The sequence below is a fragment of the Aythya marila genome, assembly GCF_965140915.1.
Source record: "Aythya marila genome assembly, chromosome: 17".
In the NCBI taxonomy this organism is placed as follows: Eukaryota; Metazoa; Chordata; class Aves; order Anseriformes; family Anatidae; genus Aythya; species Aythya marila.
The window spans coordinates 488,327-511,140 of NC_139058.1; the positions used below are offsets into that span (position 1 = coordinate 488,327).

Sequence of the window (22,814 nt, forward strand, 5' to 3'; positions counted from 1 at the left end):
CCCGCCGCGCTTCCCCGGCCGCGCTCCGGGGCTCCGGCCCGCCGGCTCGGCCGGTCCCGGAGGCCGGGCAGGGCCGGGCCGGGCCCCGGGGGGCTCCGCGGGGGCTCCCCCGGCCGCCCGCGGCCCCCCGCGCCGCGGGAGCAGCGGCGGCGCCGGCCCGGGGCAGCGTCCGGAGCGCGCCGAGGGGGCGGGCGGGGCGCGGGGCCGGGCGCTCGGCGGAGCCACCTTAACGGCGAGCCCCGCCCCGGGCCGCGCGGCGCTCATTGGCGCAGCCCCGATGGCTGAAATTCATCGCTGAAATGCAAAACTTGTTGCTGCTCCGCCAGCGCCGGCTGAGAGCGGGGGAGCGCGCGCGAGGGGAGCGCCGCGGAGCCCTCCCAGCGCCCGCCCGCAGCCCCGGCCCCGGCCCCGCCGCCCCGCCGCCGCCGGAGCCCGGCGAGCCGCCGGCCGCGGGCAGCGAGCGGCGAGCGCCCGGCGGGCCGGCGATGCGGCGCGCAGCTGCCGGGCGCCGGAGCCTATGAGCGGCGCCGCGCCGCCCCGTCGGCTCTCGGGCAGCGCAGCGCGGCCGGCGCCGGGCGGCAGCGAGCGGCGAGCCGCCGGGGGTGAGCGCGGGCGGGCGGCGCGGCACGATGTGAGCGGGGCCGCCGAGCCGCGGCGGCCGGAGCGGAGGGCAGCGGGACGGCGGAGCCGCTCGGGCGGCCATGCCCTTCTGAGCCGCGCAGGATGTTCGGGCTGGAGCAGTTCGAGCCGCAGATGAGCAGCCGGAGCGCCGGGCAGGGGGAGCGGGGCTTCGGCCAGCCCGGACTGAGCATGAGCGCGCACTTCAAGGCGCCGGCCTTCCCCGGCGGCGGCCCGGCGGCGGCGGCGGCGGTGGACCCGGCCCTGGGCGCGCTGGGCGAGCCGCCCCTCCTGGGCATGAACATGAGCCTGGCCGGCGACGCGTACGGCTTCCCGGGCCGCGGCCCCGCCGAGCTGCACGGCGGCGGCATGCAGCCCCCGGTGCACGGCTTCTTCGGCGGGCAGCAGCCGCACGGCGGCCACGGCGGCGCCCACCACCCCCACCAGCACCACCCGCACTTCGGCGGCAACTTCGGGCCCGACCCCGGCGCCTCCTGCGTGCACGGCGGCCGGCTCCTGGGCTACAGCGGCGCGCTGGGCGGGCAGACGGCGTTCGCCGACGGCTACGAGCACATGGCCGAGAGCCAGGGCGCCGAGGGCTTCGGACAGCAGCGCCCCGGGAACCTGCCCGACTTCCAGCACCACAGCGCCGGCGCCTCCAGCCACGCCGTGCCGGCGCCCTGCCTGCCCCTCGACCAGTCCCCGAACCGCGCCGCCTCCTTCCACGGGCTGCCGGCGGCCGGCTCCTCCGAGCCCCACGGCCTGGAGCAGCGGCGGCTCCCCGCGCAGGGCGGCGTGGACTCTCTGGAATACAATTACCCCGGCGACGGCCCCGCCGGGCACTTCGAGCTGCCCGTCTTCTCCCCGTCGGAGCCCGAGGGGCAGCTGCCGCACTACGGAGGCGGGCGGCAGGTGCCGGCGGGCGGCAGCTACGCGGGGACACCCTCCCTGCCCCGGCCGCCGGGCATGGCCGTGGCCAAGGCGCACCCGCCGCAGCAGCACGGCGTCTTCTTCGAGCGCTTTGGGGGGGCGCGGAAGATGTCCGCCAGCCTGGAGCCGGGGGCCAGCACCAGGCACCCGTTGATGCAGCAGCAGCAGCAGCAGCCGCCGCAGCCGCAGCAGCCGCCGGGCTTGCTGGCCAGACAGAACTCCTGCCCGCCAGCCATCCCTAGGCAACAGCAAACAGAAGCCAATGCTCCCAACCCCAACTTGCAGGACAATGGGCCAATAATGCAGAACCAGCATGCACAGTTTGAATACCCTATTCACAGACTGGAGAACAGGAATATGCATCCCTACACCGACCCCGTGTTTAATATGCAGCACCCTCCTCCACAACAGCCACCAAATCAAAGACTGCAGCACTTCGATGCCCCCTACGTGAGCGTCGCCAAGAGGCCGCGGTTCGACTTCCCCAGCAACCCCGGCGTCGAGCGCTGTGCCTCCTGGGGCGGCAGCATGCACGGCCCCGCCATGGAGAGCCACCTCTCCCCGTCGGCCTACCCCGGCCTGCCGGGCGAGTTCACCCCGCCGGCGCCAGAGGCCTTCGGGGGGCCACTGCCACACGGTGGCCCCGAGCACCCGGCGCTGGCGCAGCGCCAGAACGCAGCCCTGGTGATGAAGCAGATGGCCTCGCGCAGCCAGCAGCGCCTGCGGCCACCCAGCCTGCAGCAGCTGGGGCACCACGGCGAGGTGGGCCCGCCCAGCGGCCTGCCCCCGCCGGCCTTCGAGCGCGAGGCCGGCAGCGGCCGTGGCTTTGACCCGCCGGCGCCGCACCTGGCCCCTGACGGCGCCTGGTTTGCGGGGCCGCCGCCACCTGGGGAGCTGCTCCCGCGGCGCATGGCAGCGCCAGGGCTGCCGGCCGAAGCGGCCCCCCATGAGCTGGGCCTGCAGCCGGGCGGCGCGGCCGTGCTCTTCCGTCCGGGTGCTGGCGGGCTGGGGCTGCAAGAGCCGCTGCGGATGGCAGGCGAGGGGCCGGCGCAGGCCCTGCCCTCACCCGGTGTCCACCCGCCCTTCGCGCCTGCCATGGGCGGCCTCTCGCAGCTGCAGTCGCCGGGCGGTGGCGTGTCGCTGCCCAACGCCCCTGCTGAGCGACGTGGCCCCGCCGACTTTGCCGCCCAGCCAGGCTTCCCCTTCGGGGCAGCCGCACGGCAGCCAGCGGCCCACGGTGCTGCGCCCGCCCTCAGCGCCTCGCCGGGTGCCTATCCGCCACCCCCGCCTGAGTTCCCCCCGCCGCCGCCACCGCGGCCTGCCGCCAGCAAGCTGGGCGCCCTCTCGCTGGGCTCCTTCAGCAAGCCGGCCAGCAAGGACAACGTCTTCGGGCAGAGCTGCCTGGCCGCCCTCTCCACCGCCTGTCAGAACATGATCGCCAGCCTGGGCGCCCCCAACCTCAACGTCACCTTCAACAAGAAGAGCCCGGCTGAGGCCAAGCGCAAGCTCAGCCAGGCTGAGCCTGACCCGCCGCCGTCAGCTGCCCCGGACTACTTCCCAGCAGGACCGCCGGCAGGCGGGGGCAGCGCGGGCAAGGCGGCGGGCGCTGCCCCGCTGCTGCCTGCCGAGAGCAGCCTCTCGCCCGGCTACGCGCTGGAGCCGGCGGCCAGCGGCGAGGGGAAGGCGGGCGGCGGGCGGGGGCGGGGCCGCCGGAAACGGGACAGCGGGCACGTCAGCCCCGGCACCTTCTTCGAGAAGTTCTCGGCCACAGAGGGCAGCGGGGCTGGCGTCAGCCCGGGGCAGCCGGCGCCGCCAGCTGCGGGGGCCCCGCCAGGGGCTGCAGGCACGGAGCGTGGAGGGGGCACCCCGCATGACAAGCCCCTGACCTCACCCTCCTGGGGCAAGGGCGGCGAGCTTCTGCTGGGGGAGCAGCCCGACCTCATGTCGTCGCTGGACAGTGGTATCCAGAGCGTGACCAAGTCGGACGGCAGCTCCCCGCACGTGGACTTTCCTGACGAGGTCAGCACCAGCTACGGCAACGAGGACGAGGTGTCCTCCAGCTCCGACAACACCGTCTCCAAGCCCACCCGCAGCCCGCTGCTAGGCGGCTCGCCCAAGCTGCCCCGCGGGGAGCACGCACTTCTCAACGGACAGAAGCCCCTGGCCCTCGGCCTCCTCAATACATCTACCTCGACCCCTGACAGCTACGGGCTCAGCACCACAGCGGGCGCCCACCCTGGCACGCCGGGCATGGAGCAGGTGCGGACCCCCACGAGCACCTCAGCCCAGGATGAGATCCACCCTCTGGAGATCCTGCAGGCGCAGATCCAGCTCCAGCGGCAGCAGTTCAGCATCTCGGAAGACCAGCCCTTGGGGCTGAAGAGCAAAAAGGGGGAGTGCGCAGGGCAGAACGGGGACAGTGACCTGAGCAGTTGTTGCTCAGAGGGCGTTAAGGGTGCCATGAGCACCATTGACCTGGACTCCCTGATGGCGGAGCACAACTCCACCTGGTACCTGCCCGGCGAGAAGGCCCTGATGGAGGGGCAGGAGGAGGACAAGCCCATGGTGCCGTGGGAGAAGCCCAAGCCCCCGAACCCCAGCAAAGAAGGTATCTGTTTCCCTGCGCGGGTTCCCACGGGGAGAGACGCTGGGCTGCTCTCAGGGCAGGGGAGGTGGTGGGGCTCCGAACCCTGGACACGGGGCACACACTGGCCCCAGACCCACTCTGCCCCTTGCGGGAGCCGGGGCTGATGCTGGGCACTTTCTGGCACCAAGGCTACAGGATAGCGGTGCTGGAGGCAGCTGATGGAGGGGACAAAGCGCCTGCTGCCCCGTGGGGACCGGCTGGCGCTGAGCGTGGTGGGACTGCCTGCCCCTCGGGTGACGGCCCTGAGCGCGGTGTCCTCTGCCGCCAGCTCTGTCCCCACCGGCTGCCTGGCATGCCCGGGGGCGCTGGGGAGAGGGGCTTATGGCAGAGCTCCAACCACACTCTGGGGTGCAGGGTGCTGAGGAGAGGGGCTCACGGCAGAGCCCTGTCATGGTGCTGGGCGTGGGGTGCTGAGGAGAGGGCTTCCTGCAGAGCCCTGTGCCTGCCGTCCTTTCCAGTCATTCCCTCCAAACTGTTAGAGAAGTCTTCCTAAGCTGTGAAAGCATGTATTTGTTAGTGGTGCTCTCCCGCCAGTTTCAGGTATTTTCCTGCATGTGTTAAAACCTTGGTAGAAGTGTGACATTAAACTAAAAGGCTCTTGGCATTTATTTTATTATTAAAAAGGAAATTTAAAATAAGCTTCTGGGTCTGGTATAAAACTTGCATAGTTGACATATGCTTAATTTCGACATTAGTTGTCAGTTTTGATCCTTCCCCATGTCCAGAGGGCATCGTAATTCTCGAAGCTCTGAAAAAAATACATTAATGGAAAACCCTCTATTATAAAAGCTGTTTAGGCTAAAGATAATTATGGATTCACTTGGTTTCTATTTTATCTTATCAAATACATGTTTTTTTAAGCTGCCTGACTATATGTGAATATTGCAATAGATGCACATGCATTTACCTGCTGTGTGAATGCACACAGGTGATTTCTTGATGCGCTATACGTACACGTGCATAATTTGCGCAGTATAAACTCATTATGTGAACCTAGGAAAGTTGTTGTTTGGTACTACTTGTGTAGCTGGGAATTATTTTCATTATGCCTAGTCTTACAGATAGACTTTTTTTTTTAGTATTATGTGCTTAGTAATTTCACTAAGAAAGGTGTTAGGAAAATCAAAAGGGAGCTGAGGTGGTTTGAAAACTCATCAATTTCCTACTCCTGGTTCTGGTTGGCTTTCCAGCTTTGGCTTTCTGAAGCGTGAATCCTAGCCCCCACTGTTTGTCTCTTTGTTCATGTTTAATGCCCAGCTCAGGAGACTCTCATTTGAAGCGGGAGTGTTTAGCATGCACAGCAGACTGTAGGAAGCCCATCAGCATTCTCCATGCTTCACCCAGGCAAGGACATAAATTGGTTTGTTTGGGGCCTTTCTTTTCCATTTTTAAATGGAGTTGCACACAGCATCCTTCCTGGCCCCTTCTCTTTTATTGTTTCTTGTACACAACATCTAGATCTGACTGGATCAATAGCTAGTTAGCACAAATCACAGTTCCTGTCAGTTCTACCTTGGCAGACTCGAACACATATATACATTCTCTCACAACTCACACACACTCCTCCCTCTCAGACACACACATGCACATAATATGCGTATGTACGGATAGGAACATTTACGCATTGTGCTACACTTAAAAATAGATTTTAAAAGAGCAGCTTATTCCGTAGATCTTAATTTCATGGAATAAAAAAAGGAAAGAAATCCTCACAATCCTAACAAAACAATGAATAGTCTGTGCATTTATTAAAAGTGTAATTTGGCTTAGAATTATGTATATTTCATGTATCTGTGTCATATGGAGTGTTGCCTTCTTTAACAGCACTCCCACGTTCACTTTGATCATCACTATTCTTAGTAACATCTAGTGAAATAAGTAATTGCTTTCTGGTCGTGATAACCACAATGTTGCTGTTAAAACAGTTCATCACTTGGAAGGAAAACCATTTAATCAGTGCTCCTATATAAGGATATGTTTTAGTATTTCAAAGAGTAAGCACAAAATAACGAACCAGTTTTACAACAATGGATAGAGGCACTCATTTTGTTTTACACTTGAGTCACTTGAAGGATTTGAATGGACTGGTACTTCGGATGAGAAAATTCATACACACAAGTAGAGAATTTACCATAACTGTTGTTGGAAGTGATAAAGATACAATAGGTGAGATAAAAGAGGCCATTCTCTTTGGTTAGTAGAAATAATTTGACTTTACATTACCATACACTTGATTGTTTGAAACTGTTTAAGAAAGAGCTTTATTTTTCTGGTGATTGAGATTTTAAACCATCCTAGTCAACTGAGATTTGCATCGATGGTATTTTTTCGAGCAGTTCCCTGTTGTACACAGGTAGGATGAATGCGCAGGTTTCAGACAGCACTCTTCCAAGTTCCAAGCCGTTACTAAATGTGCTTAGTACTACACTGGAGGAGTGTTTACTGTGGCACACATTTTGTAATACTGTGTAATATTATTAAGGGTGAAATTAGTCGTTAGAGCCTACTTCCCTAACCAACACACATGCACTGTTGGTGGGCTATTTCATTAGACCTACTGTGATGGGAGAGAAAATGTTCTGTAATTTATTCATAATATGAGGTTGTTGTGATGCGTGTTGATTCCTCTGTGGGCTCAGGGAGGGGTGGAAGAAAGGCTCAGACTGGTGTGAATGACCAAGTTTTACCGTGGCAGAGCGCTGAATTCAGCGTGCCGCCTTCTTGCTGCTCTTCTCTGTAGGAGTGGAGTGTGTGTGTGAGAGGCATTTAAGCCTCTGTTCTCCTGGAGCTCTTGGAGGGATATTTTTGTAATTAACAAGCTCTCTAAAACCCAGCAAAACCAGGAACGTTTTGAATATTCCATTAATGCCTGGATTACTGATGGAAACAACTTGTTCGAGTTGTTTTAATGACTGTTCACATTTCTTATAACTCATCACTTTTTCATACTCGTAGTATTAAAATGATTTGCTAATACCTAGCAATCTATCGGAGTTTTAAAGGTAGATGACAACAGATAACAGCATTTCAGACACCTGTGCTGTAGGTGCCTGTGTAGTATATATACACTTATATTATTTAATAACAGCCTTTAGCGAGTTCTGTGTATATGTCTGCATTTTTCTTCTCATTGTAACCTAATGGTGACTGCTCATTGCTTTTCACTGAAATGTAGTTTTCAATAAGGAATTTTCTCTGACATATAGTGTCTCGTACTAACATGTACTATGCGAAGAGGCTGTTTGTTTGTTTTTCACCAAAAACGCATTATAAAGTATCTTGCTTTCCTCTGCCATGCAGCTAGAGCTAGAAGTGAAATGTGACGATATTCAGTGTAGAGAGGTCACGTTGACTTCCAATACCATAGCTCTAACTAACAAAGAGTAACGAGATCAAATTCACATAAAAACCTAGCACTAGTGTAATGGGTTTCTGCTCTGCCTGGTTTGACTGAACCAGAACAATTTTCCTTCAGTGACATGTTGATTAGTATTCTCCAGGAACCCAGTAATTAGGTTCTACTGGGCTTTCGGCTTTAGTCATTAATTGAAATTTTGAAGGTCCCATACTGCATATGTCAGGTGAAGACATTAAAATGTAACCTAGAACCAAGAAGGTTGGTTGGAAAAAAGAAGAATATAGTCAGATATTCTGTGGCTGATATGCAAGTGTGGTGCACACTACTCTGTGCTGATATGCAAGTGTGGTGCAGAATATTTTAGATGTTATCCTTGAGTTTTTGTAAATATTTCATCATAATACCGAACCTACTATTTGAATGAGCCAGCAGGCCAAAACTGTTGAAGAAGCAGGATGTAACATTCGTAAATTACTACCAAATATATTAACAAAGGACAAATTTGGTCCAGATGCAGCTATGAGCCTTTGTTTTCTTTCTTTTCCTAGTATGTTCTGTTGTGTGCTTTTATTTTAAATGCAGCTAAATTCTTTTAGAGGTTTTACCAAGGAAGTAGGTTTGTTTACTGGGGCTGACTTTGTCCGACCTCTTATGAGGTATTTCAAACACTTAAATATCATTTCAAGCAATATACGATTTGAAACGGAATTATACCATAGTAAGGACTGTTGGAAATGAGTTCATTGACTAAGCTCAGTGCACTTTGCAGCGATGAATCTGTGATTCCTGATGATGCTTTGTTTGCTTTAAAGAGCTGTTTAAACGTACACCAGCTATTTTAACTGTTAGTGAAAAAAATGCTATTACCTTTGCCAAGAAGTTATGCGATATATTCCACAGCTATGAAATACACATCTTTAATAAATGATCTGGATTAGCAGGCAGACTTATGAGGAAAAAATACTCTCATTGCATATTGTAGAAAAGATTTCAGTGTGCATTAGGTTCGGGTTTAATATGTTCTTTTAAACTCTTCTGATCTATTCAAAAAACCGAGAGGTTGGCTCTGATTGACCTGGTTTCATTTGGGTGACAGTAGTACTCTAACGTCTACTTTGACAAACTATAATTTTTAATATTTTCTTACAAGAAAATGGTCCTGTTTAGAAACATATATATATATATTTATTAATATTTTGCAGCACTGTACTTGTAGACTTTTCTAGCAAATATTAGAGAAGGCAAGAGGTAGAGTTTTTAGTATCACTTGCTATTGCTGCTATAATGCACTAAAATATTTAATGGAGAAGGTGTGTGAATTTATTGTGATTTCAGTTACTAGCGTAGCCACTCTATTTGCCTTTACATCCGTCTATCCACCTCTGGACTGTCTGGCTGTATTTGAATTAATGCACATCACAAATTTGGTTTGCACCATGATGCTTTCTTCTAACAAAGTCTGCTATTTTATGATGGCTTGTTTTGTTGTGAAATTAGTTTTAACAGGGATGTTTTGTACATGCTAGGTGTGAGAGCGTGCATGACGTTTGGGGGATATATTTCTTGCAATTAGTGTATGTATATGTTTTAGTTCTTTACCTGTGATGAAAAAGGAGATGGATTAGACTTCATATGTATCTATGAGCATAGGTCAGAGAATAGATTTATTCTGATCTATGATGTATTGCTTAATGTCTGCTCTTCATTTTTAACATGAGATAGCTGCTTTTTTCAGAATGATCTAGTGCAACGCTGTGCTATAAAACCATAAATAATTTTGCATACATGCATAAAATTTATTAATAGTCAATACCTGCAAATACAGTTTGTTGTTACTTATAAAGAGCAAATGATAAGGCATTAAACAGTCTAACCTAAAATTATATAGACTGCCTTTATTTGTAACAGTTGACTCCCTTCTTCTGCAACGTTCAGTATGAGGTTTTGGTATGGCAATATGTCTTTATGTGGCCATATAAAATTTTAGTACCAGACAAATTACTGTACATTTTTAGTCTCAGGTTTCTTGTGTATTTCTTTTAAATGTGAGTAGAGTATCCACAGAAAGAGTGAATCCAGCTCTAAAATGAATCTTCAAGTGGCCCAATATATGTCTTTTTTTTGTGTGTTTTTTTTTTTTTTTTTAATACAAAATTTCCCAAAATATCAGGAACAGTTTAATTACGTAACTGCTAGCACAAACCTAGAATATCAAAAGTGACGAGTTAAATTGTGTTTAGTGGGATTTTTCCCTTTTTTGTTACTAGGATAAAATGTATCATTCTTACCATGTTTCAGGTGGGAGTGCTTCATATGCAAAAGGCATAGATAATTAATTTCAGACTCAAAATACGTATCTATAGCAGGCCTCTGCTCCAGCCAGTAGCAAGCTTTCTGTCGAAGTATTCCTTTTTCTTTCTCTTCCATTGAAAAATCTTAAGCCCTTGAATATAACACAATTTGCATCTGTAAATGTATGCTTTTATTTTGTGGGATGTTTTTAAGATGGAGGTGGGGTTCTTTAGATATATAGAATTACGCATTTCATTTATTTGAGCACTGTTCTTAAGAGAGAGCTTCTGTTTATGAGTATATTTAGGACGTGGCTTGCTTCTCCACTTCCTCATCAGTAAGTTTTTGGGCAAGGGACAGAGAGCAGGGCACCTTCTAGAAATTAAATAGGTGAAGCTGTGTAATCTCCCAGGGATTCAAGGTCCACCCTGGCTTCCTTCATCTTGGTTAGAATTTTCAGCTTTTAAAATGTAAACTGTATTTTTCTCTGTTTTGTAGATAGACCCAATTTGCACATGGTGTTAATGTGACTGGCTTATGTAAAAATACCAATATTCTTTGCAGTTAGCTGCTTTTCCTTTGCAAAACACGTTTTTGTTGATGCAGTTAAAACATTACTAATTATTAGTGACCTTTTTTAATGCAAAGATTTATTATTATTATTATTATTTTACAAGTTTAAGTATGGATTATGTGCCAATGTTTCCGAGTCAAATACTTTTTAAATTTAAAGCTGAGAATTGAACAGCTGGATGTCTAATCCATTAATTTTTACAAGCTGACTTTCTTAATACTTCAAAGAGAACATCCTAGGTGACACTGCTTTGCAGCTCCCCTCCTCAACGCCCCTTCTTCTGGCCTCTCCCCCAGCGCTTCCCTCTAAGCCTTCACATACAGCTCATCTCCTTGCAAATGACAAAAGCATATGTATGTGGGGAACGTATTTTCCTTAGTCGATGTAATTAGTTGTATGACTTGATGATCCAGAAAGGTACTCTCTATAAAGTGTTGTACTTTCTGCCTATATACTGATGCAAAAAATATCATAGTTACTATTTTTTCTAGTGGCTTTCCACCCTTATTTATTTTTCTATGGAAGCACAAGTGTTTGTGTTCAGCAGCCTTGTGTTTTGGGCTGGTGTGTTTCAAGTGATTCTGTGAAGACACCTTAAATCTGGAATGTTATCCCTTTCAGCTGGTTCTGACCCAGGCCAGCCATTTTTAAATATGAGTTTACAAAGTTTCATCTGGCCTCAATTATATAGTAACTGTTCATTATATCTTAGGATTTTGTTCCCTAATGTGCATGCACTGGTCACTGGTAGCTCCTGAAAATGAACCATTTCTTGTCTAAATGCTTAACTTGTGCTGTGTGTCTTTAGTTGCATAAGTCATGTGTGTTTGTTTTTAATTTTAGCAGTCTATTTGAGTCTGTTTGGTATTTTAGCATAAAAATGCAGTGCATGACACTGCGCTGTCTAATTTTTTTATTGGCTTTTGAGGTTTGTCTGAAGAAGCTTTTTTTTCTGTTTTGGTAAGCAGAAATCTGGTTATGTTTAAGTGCTGCATTGATAGATTTTTACATTAAAATAAATACAATTTATTTGAGAGTAAACACAGAAACAACACATGTATGAGCTCTGAAGAGCTCTGCTAGTTCCTCACTGCAGAATGCTGTATTAGAGAATGTGCTACAGCCTTTCTCTAGTGGCTGGTTTGCCTAACCTTTTGGATATATCTTTTTCTGTGTGTAGCCTTTAAAAGATGAGATGAGGAAACTGAGTTGCTGCCCTTTTTTTTTTTTTTTTTCCTTTTTTTTTTTTTTTTTCCTTTTAACTCTCTTAGCTTGAATTCTGACTGGTGGGCCTTTAGGACTTGACATTCTTGATCACAGAAAAACCTTTAATCAGTTAGCAGTTGTGAAAGTGTGTGGGTTTTTTTGTTTGTTTGTTTGTTTTTGTGGTAAAATATATTTCTTAGAGTTAAGTCTGCATTTAATTAATTTTGTGAATTAGTATTCACAAAATACTAGAAAGCATTTGTATTGCTAATAGAAAGATCATCCTGAGGCTGAGGAAGCATAGTTAATTGAAAAAGCAACCATTTGTAAAGTGAGGAAAATCTTAAAACACTTCATACCCTAATTAAGAATATACTCCTAATTTAAAATTGAAAATTTTAATTTGCAGTGTGAAGCAGGTACATGGAAAAAAAAATGGAAACAGTTCTAGCCTTCCTTTCTCCTCAACCCCCCAAAATGCAGGTTAAAAAGAATGGCACAACTTTTTTAAAATTTATTTATTTTTTGTAAATACCCTGAAGCCGTTTTGCTATGAAGATGTAAATTGATTTATTAGCGTAGGAAATGGAGGCTGGACTAAGATTATTATCCAGTCTGAATTTTAGGAGCTCCTTCCTACAGAAATCTCCCCCCTCCCCTTTTTATTGAAATATATATAATCTTACCCTATCATGGCATTTTAAAGCCTTTTGGTCTTGGATAAGAGAACTCATAAAAAGCATGTGATGACAGTGGATGATATCTAAAAAACAGAAATGCAAATGCATGCCAGCAAGGGCTGCGTCCCCAGGGACCCTGCGTCCGCGTTCCCTCCCAGCCGCTGCTGGAGGTGACGCTCTCGATTGTCTGTAAGGTTAAAGCAGGCGGAGAGAGGCTGTGCGAGTATTCCTGTCTCTTGGCTAGATGGCACAGTTGGTCAAGTCATTTCCATCGCACTTATGGATGCTTGGGTATTTGTTTGATTTAGATCACAGTGGAGTATATATCGAGGTCCCACTCTATTATTATTTTTATTATTTAAGATCGTCTGTATGGCACCATAAACTGACACGGAGCTTTATGCCATGCTTCAGAAGCCTCGGAGACGTTCCCACTGCTCGAGCTTTACCGTCCAAGCCAGATGGAACGGAGATGCTGCGCAGCGGGTGCTCGCCAGCGCCCAGTGCCCCTGCGCAGCCGCTGAGCGGGAGGCGGTGTGGGGCGCGGAGCCCCGGGGGCTGTGGGGCAGGTGGGGGCTGTGGGGCAGGTGGGGGCTGTGGGGCAGGTGGCAGTGCCTGGGCTCGTGGCTGGGTGGCACCGGGCGGCGTGCCGCGGGGCTGGCACTGCCCGCGCAGGGTGCGCGGAGGCAGCGTGCGTCAGGACGAGGGTGGGCAGCATCTCGGTGCTCTGAGCGCTGGGTCACTCGCAATTTCCTCTCCTGCGGTCGGCGGTGGGAAGGGCACGGCGGTGCTGCCCTCCTCGGTGGGGTGCTTCTCTCCTGGAGAAAGAGAGGCGGCAACTACGGTTCTTCTGATACAGTGTGTGAATGTAATAACCTAAATACATTTCTGTCTGAGCAACAGGAAAAAGAAACTGACACGATGTGAGTTTTCACCTCCTCCGGAAACCTAGGGATAGAAGAATCATGGGTGTTTCTTTTCTCCTCTCTCTTCTGGGACGAGAGAAGAGGAAGATCTTCCCCCCTGCCAATATATGTCGATGACTTGTGCTAGCTTGTAAATAGCGGCAGCACGGCATCACCTCATTTCTTGTGGTATAAACCTGTAGCTGTCCTGATGTCATACTGCTAAAAAAGGACATCTCTTAGACATGTAAGGCAGTTGGATGACTTTTTACATGTAATGTTATAGGTGGTTTTGATCTGACTCATTTGTTTTACTATTTTTTATTCGTTCCAGAATGATGCACTGATTTATTTATTTTTTTGCGCAATCTGAAGAATAGCCCGTTTCCAGGCCAAATAGTATTTTAAAAGCAGGGAAATAATAGAAATGTGCCTATTGTTTGTATTCTACCCCCACCTCACCCCCAGAGGAATTCCACAGTAATCATAATGAAAATTGCCACAATCTATGAAACAATAATTCTGCAACACTTTAAAAAATAGTGTTATCATTCAAAGTGCAAAGCAGCTGGTATTTTATGGTGGAACAGATTTTATTGTTGCTGGATATAGGGTCAAACACTTGCAACACACTGTTGATTTAAACAAAAGTACAAGTGCTTTTTTGAAGATAAAATCAGTACGTTTTTTAATTATTTTTATTTTATTCTTCTTTTTCTTTTTTTTTTTTTTTTTGGATACTGTAGTTCCCCTCTCTAAGCATAGATACATGCTGTTCTTTTCATGCTAGGAGAAAAAGCTAGCATCCCAACTCCGGTTGCTCTCCATACAAGTTCTGAAGTTTTAGAGGCAGAGGGAAAAGTAGGACTTTTTCAAGCACAATTAAAATCTCATATTAGCAATTTTGAGATAGGAAGGAGGGAGAGGGGGAGGAAGGGAGAGAGAGAGAGAGAGTGGCTAGCAAGTGACTTCTTCATTCTCGTTCTTTTTTATTGTTTTCAGTCAATGGGATGTTTTATACCATCTTTTTTAATTCATTGTAGCTGTCTGCAAAATGGACGTGAATTCAGATGGCTCAAAAACAGCGCTAGGAGAGTGTGGCAATTGTCACATGAAAATCTATGGTGAACTCGGCAGTAACCTCAGTTATTTGGTTAACCTTTAAACTCTGCATGCAAAATAGTACTACATGTTATATGATAAAGTCATTTGTTCTGTAGATAAAGCAAGTTAATATACTGAATTCCTGGTATTTCTTACTTTAACAGAGGTACTTAGGAAAAATGAAGAAATTAATTTGCTGCTTCTAGATACACCATTTTTCTGGACTGTAGGGAAGGTTTGTTGTAGTCTGTGGTCAAAACTCTCTGATAAGGGCTCGTCAAAGTGCAGCCTGAATTTCTTGCTGCAGGTATGGTACTGTAAATCTTGTTTTTATGGACTGACAAACTTTTGCTTTTAAAATGTGTTTTTTTGTTTGTTTGTTTTTGTTTTTGTTTTTTTTTTTTAAACAAACCAATGAAATTGTATTCCAAGTAATTATCCAAATTCTCCTGTATTCCTGAGTGATTATAAAATAGATTAAAAAGTCTCTTCCTTGAATCGGACAAGTATGAACTTCAAGAGCTGGAAAAACATACATTGAGAGATTGTGATATAATTACATTTTTATGTCTACCTATTAAGCATAGTGAAGGGTTGGTTGTTGGCCTTAAATTTGGAAATTGCTTACTGTAAAGCTTAAAACAGAAGTAGATTCCTGTAATTAGTGCTTTGCAGTGAGAAGTATGGCAAGGTAAAGGGAATTAAAACTATTTGTTGTCCAGTTGTATTTCTATAACTGATCCACTTTTATGTATCTGTTTTGAAGGATAAAATTATTTGTAATACTGATTTTCAGAATTAAGCTAAAAAATGTTAACATAGGAAAAATGAGGTGAAGAATATCAGTGAAGAATAATTAGAAAATATGCAACTTTAACTTCTCTTGTGAGCCCTGATACATTATTTGCAGAATCAGTTTGTTTATTAAACACAAGGCCAGTATGCTATTTTGTTTTGTGCTTACTTGAGTTTGAGATACTTGATGATAAAAGTTTTTTAAATTTCAGATTTTAATTTTATGTTCACCCTTAATTGTACCAGATGAGGCAAACCTAGTCAAACATTGTCCAGTCAGCTTGAGTCTGCTTTCACTTTTCCTTGGGTTTATTCATTTTGCCTGATGGCAATACATGAGGCAAATTTGGATCCTAGTGTCAATTGCTTGAAATTAGCGTTTAGATTATACCCAATTTGAAATTGTATGGAACTATTTATAGTGAGAAGTAAGCATTTGTTTATGATGATAAAATTATTTTAATTTTTTTTTCCATTGTATGTACTAGTAAATAGTATAACTCAGAATATTCCTGTGCAGTTTTTCAAAGTGATCACACAGCACCATTTTACTCCTTGTGTATGCTTGAGACTCTGCTACATTGAAGAGGAGCTGTTTGTGATTCAAGCATGGAAGAAAAGAAAGACCAAGCCTTCTCTTGTTCCTTAGGAAAAAAAAAACCTAAACTACAGCATTTTTCCTCTTCGTGTCTAAAACACAGCTTACATCATTAAGGATTTTTTTTCCCTCTCCTTGCTACCATCTTTTAACATGTATTTTACTTGCCTTTTCCTTCCTTTTTGTGGAGCTTCTCTTGGAACCTGCTTTAGGGAGTTGTATTTTACATGTTTTTGAAGACCACTCCTGCTTTCCACAGTGGTCTGGCCCAAATAGAAATGTGAAAAGTTCCCATTACTGAGCTGTAAAAGAATACTGTAAATGGGTTATGCAGGAAAAAAAACCATTTAGATAAAAATGCAATTTTCCCTTTCACACACGCTGCTAAGAATTAATAGCACATTCTTTCTAAACGGGTACTTCTGTATTATATTTTCACCTTAATGAAATTCTTTCCGAAACACGAGTGTTTCATTTAAAATTTTAGAGCAAAATTGATCTGTCTTTAATTCTCAATGCTTCTCTCTCCCCCCCCCCTTCACTTAAATCTCACTGAAAAGACTATTATAGACTCTGTTGGAACTTTCTGGAAAATACCCAGCAGGTTCACAGGTGTGTTTCAGACAGTATCACAGTTTGACTCTCCCTTCCCTTCACAGGATGCAAGTTATGGGGCATTTCTTACCCGCAGCTCTATTTGTGCTTTTTGATCGAGCGATGCACATGCCACTTGCCTCTTGTTGGCTGTTACTCGGCCTGCGTCCGTGAAGCAGTGGTGACAATAATGTGTTGCTTCCAAGTCATTTTTGCAAGAAGTACTGCAAAAGTGAGGACTGCCCAAAGCGAAGGTTGGATGTTGGATTCTGCTTGGTGGTCTCTGTTGGGAAATGCTCCATCACTTCAGCACCCCTAAAGCAAATTAATGTTCTGCAAAAACACGGTGTTTTCTTTGCGTACATGATTTTAATACAAGCCTTCGCTCTAAAAAGCAGGTAACTGCCTAACGAGGCAGAGGAGAGGGAGGGGTGCCTAGTGGCAGCACGAGGCGGGTGCTTGTGGGGCTGTCCCACATGCAGCCTGCCCCAATGGTGACGGGACAGTCATAGGAACTGGTCTCCATGGGACACGGGGGCTGGAGGTTTCACACAGTGTGGAGGTGTAAGCACGTAGCTAATTTCGGGTGACAGTAATTTCTTCCCATCTGCAGTGTTAGCATTTCCGTGCTGTTTTCTTTTTAGAGCAATTATATCACGAACAGGCCCCGATGTATTGCTGTCACTGACTCTGGCTTCATGCAGTCGTGGGTCATTAGCTTGCAAATGTGAAAGCCAAGGTATTCTTTCTTCCTTCTGACAGCTTTTCCTTGGATTAGAAGGAGCAGCTCTCTGATATGAGTGAGTAGCGGTGATTCTTCCATTGATGCAGGTATTCATAAGACAAGCAAGTGCATTTGGGGTATAGCAGTCTTCCCAGCCACTATGCAGTAATGTCATAAACGGCCACCCTCAAGAGATAGAAAACCAAAGCAGATGTTCGTGCTTTTAAACTGTTTCCTTTTTAAAAGTTTTAATATAATGGCGGGAACAACCTTTCTTGTAGGAATAGGACTAACAGAAAGATGCCTGCTTCAAGCAGCTATTCATTGATGAGTTGCAGTGGGAAAAACGTTTTTCTTAAATAAACTGTTTGGTGTTCTCAAAGTATTAGTAAAATAGTTCCTAGGTATAAACAATACTTGTAGTGATGAAGGCATGGATAGAGTTGATATACCTGAAAACCCCCATGTTCAAAATAAAAATGTACTTTGACAGTAACACAAACTGCTTATGACAAACTTCTCTTGGAGGGACTTTCTGCTTGGGATATCCTCCAAAATGTGAAATGTAGGAGAAATATAAGGAAACATCTTGTAAAGCCACTGTAGAGCACTTGTCCATAATACTGCTTGAAAATGTAATTTTGGACACCAAAATCTAGCTTGAAATCTAGTTGAAACCAAAATCTAGCTGGACTGTTGCAGGCATCCCGTATTGAGATTTTAATGGCGCTTTTTTTTTTTTTCCCTCAATTTTTCTTCCCTGCTTGTGTTTATAGGGCCTGCTCCTGTGTAACTGCAGTCAGTGAAAATACTGTTTTTGACTTAAATGTTAAGTAAACACAATCAAAGAAGAAAACAGTGTTTGTGTGAGTCCATACTTGTTAGTTTGTTTTGAAAGTCAGGCTGGAACTGCAAAGTAAACAGTCTTGAAAATGATCTTGAGCATTTGTCACCAGGGTGAGTCAGTCTAGTGTCCAAGAGGTCAACATGTGCCCAATCACCGCCTGCTGCATTTCAGACAAAAGAATGGTAAGATTCGGTTTTGATGCAGAGGCAGCTAGTGCTTTGACAAACTTTGAATTAGTTTTTATTTATTTATCTATTTATTTATTTTTGTATTTATGGGTGGACAGCAGTGCTTATTCAAAACCATATGCCTTTTTTAAAGCTGATAGGAAGTAAATTTGTGCATGCTGCAGGGGAAAAGAAGTTCCTCACTCCGTCTGCTAACAGTCTTGTATTCATTCAGACTTGCTCTTTGCCACCTGAGGAAGGTTGTGACATCATTACATTTTCCTATGTTTTGTGCATAGAGTTTGCCTGGAAACAACCTGCTTCAATAGGTTTCTCCTTCCCCCCCCCCGACTTGTGGATTGCTGGGAAATGGATCACAAAACTCTGGAGTAGGTTGTTCAAAATGTATTCTCAACCTTCCTTAAGAAGTATTTACCAGTTTGTGCACTCCAAAGTGGAAGCATTTGCAATTTTCAATTTGTGTTGCTACGTTACTGAAGTGACCTCGTATTGTTTTGTTTCCTTTCTGACTCTTGCTCCTGACACTGTGCTTAATACAAATTCTGCTTTTAAAAGAAGTGTTTGTAGTCAGTGAGTCTTTTACTGCTTATAGTAGTTTTCTGATAGCCTTCCAGTCAAAAATTAAAAAAATACTATACTTTTTATTAAGTGGGTTACATAATAGCTATTTGTTCAGTCACAAAATTTCTCTTTTGTGATTCTCTTTTTGTGAATAATGGTAGTTCAGTGAAGATTTTAAATCATTATTTTTACAGCCAAATATGCAATTTTCTGGAAGCAATGTTGAAAATTTAAATATTTCATTGTAGTTATTTGTAACTCACCAGTTTTGTATAAATAGATTGGTTCTTGAGTTTTTGTGCAAAATTAAATGTAACCCCCCCAAAAAAAAGATTGTTCAAAATAACTCTTGACAAGTAATATTTCTGAACAGTTAGTTTGCTTTCTCATTTGTTGTACTTGAAAATGTATAGTGTTACACCGAGCGCTATTTTTTATTATTATACAGAAGAGCTCTGGAATCCCGATGAATTCTGAGTCCTTATTTTGCTTTGGGGCAAAACCACATGCAAATGCAGAGCCTTGATTATCTGCCATTCAGTAAACATCACTGTGCGGCACTAGTCCCCCCCGCTCTTGAGGTGAAAAAAAATTACTACCAAGCCTGAGTGTCTAGGTCTTGTGCAGCCATTTTATTTTTAGGACATTGGAGACTTAGAAGGAAAAAGAAATAGAACTAGCCAAACTACCGGCTGCTCCCAGATTTATGTTGCCCAGTTTTGTTGCTGTAGGACAAAAGTGCCTGCTATTGGAAGTGGTTGCTACCCTTTTGTGAACAGTTAACTGTTCAGGGAACTCTGCTTGATTCCGCTATAGGTATGAATTTCTTACATGTCACTTTTTTTTCTCTGTTGGTGCTAATTGTACCTGGCATGCACACTGCATAATAAGTTGTACATTTAAGCATTAGTTGTTACAGTAACAATCTTAATGGCCGTTTGTTTGTTTGCTTGCTTTTTAAATAGAAACAACAACAACAAAAACACTTCTCATCTTCCAAGACACTGCTGTTAAAATAATTTTCTCTTTGAACAGCTCAGGATTCTGTCTTTGATTATATACTGGATTGTCTCTTGTCATTGTATATTTTTTTTTTTTTGATAGAAAGACATTTTTCAGTTCATCACAGTTCATCCTCAATCCCAGTAGTTGTGTTTTTTGTTTTTTTTTTAAAGAGACTTTGTATTTAAGGTATTTAAGAATGTAGATAGTCAAGAAAATAATGGGTTTTGATTTTATATTTTCCTGTGATTTTTTATCAAAATCCTATGTGATATATAGCTTCCTTTTACAATTCGAACATGCACTTTCAAAATAGCACTGTCTTCCACTCTCCTTTTTGCTTTTGCATGAGAAATCATTTGAAATTTTTCTTCCTCATTTTCATTTGCAGTTTTGATGATTTACACTACACAAAATTATCAGTAATTCTACCACCAGTTTATTTAGATTTATAAAAGTTTGGGAAAATAAGAGAATGAAAAAGTGGTTTTAGAAGACTACATAATGCTCATTCTGTTACTAAATGGATGTGAAAAATATATATTTTTTTCTATTTTGTGTACTGCTATTCTCTGAAGCTGGAAAAGCATTAGAAAACTAATGTTGGAAAAGAAAATGGGAGGAGATAAGTGACTGAAAAGGCATTAACACTCGTTTTTGTGCTTGCTGAGAAAAAGGAAAAGAGGAAAGGATGAATGATCGTGGCCAACTTTTAAAAATACATGTGAAAATTAGAAAACACTTGGAAAGGGGAGTGGGCTGGTGCTGTGTGGTAACACCATTCTCTCGGCAGCTCTGCTGTTCAGCATCACTGCTCTCTGCTGTCTGCTGTGTGGGAGTGGTGGAGGCATGGCTCCAGCTATGCCGCTCCAGTGACTTTGAGGCCGGTTGGTTTGTTTGCTTGCTTGCTTTCAAGGTGTCTATCTGGCCTCGGCGCCGAGTGCTCTGCTGCTAGACCCTGCTTTTTCTGCTCTCCATGGAGGGCTTGTTTGAAGCAGGGCAAGCACTCGCTGAGGCTGCTGCCACCAGAAGCTGTTTTCTGTTTTGCGTGGGGTGTGGCGGTGTCTGTCCCTTCCCCTGGGGACACGAGGTTACCTCAGGGCTGTGACTGGGCACGTTGCAGGTCTCTGGGCGAGGGGCAGCGTGAGCGGGCACTGGGAGCTGGGCTCCTTGCTGCCCCGGCCACGCATCCGCTCACAGGGAAGGGGCTGGAGATGTGCCGCTTGTTCAGCCTGGCACCTTAAGCTGTGGTGCCCTGCTGGGTGTGAGGTTCACGATGAAAGCAGAGGGCAGGGGACTTCTGAAAGGGAGGGGTCTCTGGAAGGACCTCCCAAGCCTTCCAGAACAAAGTGAAAGCACAGGGGCAATAGTTGGGGTTCCGTGTTTCAGCCTTGCATGGACAAAATCATTTTGGTCTGTGTGTATGCAGAAGTGCTTCCATCACTGAGTGATGTTGATGGCTCAGGATAGTGGGAAAACCGGGTGAAAATGGGGTTGGTAGAGCTGCGTCAAGCAGTGAACAGCTTCGTCCCTTGGGAAGTGGTTCTTCTACAGAAATGGCGGCAGACCCAAAGCCTGGGCAGTGTCTAGAGGCCGGTATCTGATTGCTGTGTGCACGTGCACTTACAGTAGGGCATTGTACAAATGCATTACTTAATGCGTATATTTTTTTGAAGTGTTGAATACGACTAAATCAAAAGATAACCTCTGTTAAGGTTTGCCTACTTGATTTCATTTGATAGAATTCTTTGCTGTAGTGTTTGTAAATCCTGGATGTTTTTTTGAACAGGAGCTCTCTTCCCTTGTGTTTTGTAAGGAAAGAGCTAAAAAGAGCTCACTGTATCTTTAAACGTGTGGATCCTCAAAACCTCTCTAGGAAGAAGAAGGGGGAAGGGACCCTTTCAGGATTAATTAAACAGAGATGTCTTGCCAGTAGACTTCAGGGTTTTACTGATAAACACCAGCCCATCACCCATGGCTGGTGGTGGCTGCTATTATTTAATCACAGCTATTAAAAGAAATCTGAGAAATCTTCCCTTTCTCCTCCTCCTGTCTTCCATTTATCTGTCCTCCCAACCTGTTTGTTTGTGTATGGTTAAGTTTTCTGTGCCAGTGAGAAGCAGAGTGGAAATGTCAGGGGTCAGGCTGCAGGCAGGCAGGGGAGCAGTCAGCCCGGCTTCAGCTGCAGTCTTTGACTTTCTGAGAAATCTGAGATATGTTCCAGGCAAGATTAACTCTTTGCAGCACAGCTGCCTTGCTGTGCCTGAAGCATATGAGTGAAGATAGGTATGTTAAGAAATTGGTTTCAGTCTCTGTCATGCGTATATCCTTGTAGTTTAATTGGTGATGGGTGCTATTGCTTTCATTTCATTCACCCTCTTATCTAAGACGAGCAGGCCTAAAATTTCATCTGTCTTGGCAGCTGTGCATCTGGAAGATGAGGCTGCATGGATACAAACCTGAGAAGGATGGAGGATAGAATATTTATTGCAGTGCTGTTATGGATACCTGTTTCTCAGCGTATTTTCCAGGAAACAAAGCATTCATCCACAAAGGGTGTGATACTTCTTTTTGAAGACACCTTTTTGAGTAGAGGCATGACTCTGAGCGTGCCACTCAGAAGATGTCTAAAAAGATTCTGAATGCCCCTGTCTTCAGAATAACCAGTTCTGACATTGGACCAGTTAACCTAGTATCCCACATGCTTTAAGATATATGTTGTACAGCGTGCTAAATGTGCAACAGCCCTGGCTGATGAAGAAGTGACAGTTGGAGTTTAATGAGAGTTTTGGTTGCGTGACTCATGTGGCGCTACCTGCATCTCACCCTGCCCGTGCAAATGAAATGCGAGTCAGTTGAGGGTGGAGATTTTTGTTTGTTTGTTGCCTTCCCTGCATTTGTATTACAGTAGTGAACTGGGGTTCTTAAAATCTAAGTCTTGCCTGGTTTGACAGCAGCAAAGTGCAAACAATGCCCTGTTTGAGACAGTTACAGGTAAAGACTAGAGGTAGCCCTTACACATTGGATAGTAGTTTCTGCATATTTGTCTTTATTTCCGTAGCAACGTTGTTCCTTTAGAACTTGCACATATTGAACAAATGGGCCTTTATCCAGGGAGCAGGATGTGCAGGAGGGCGTGAAGGGACAGTCATCCCTGATGAGTGCTGGAGTTGCGTTTGCGAACAAAGTCT

At 45.9% G+C, this 22,814-nt stretch overlaps 1 protein-coding gene across 2 annotated transcripts in view; it reads left to right on the forward strand.

Moving 5' to 3' along the window:
- Positions 1–581: 581 nt before the first annotated feature.
- MN1 (MN1 proto-oncogene, transcriptional regulator) overlaps positions 582–22,814 on the forward strand; it is a 105,892-nt gene continuing 83,659 nt past the window's right edge. For both annotated transcript variants that reach the window (XM_082774164.1, XM_082774165.1), the window contains exon 1: positions 582–4,156. In XM_082774164.1, the coding sequence (XP_082630290.1) occupies positions 724–4,156 (3,433 nt within the window). In that variant the 5' untranslated portion in view covers positions 582–723. The remainder of the gene's footprint in view (positions 4,157–22,814) is intronic.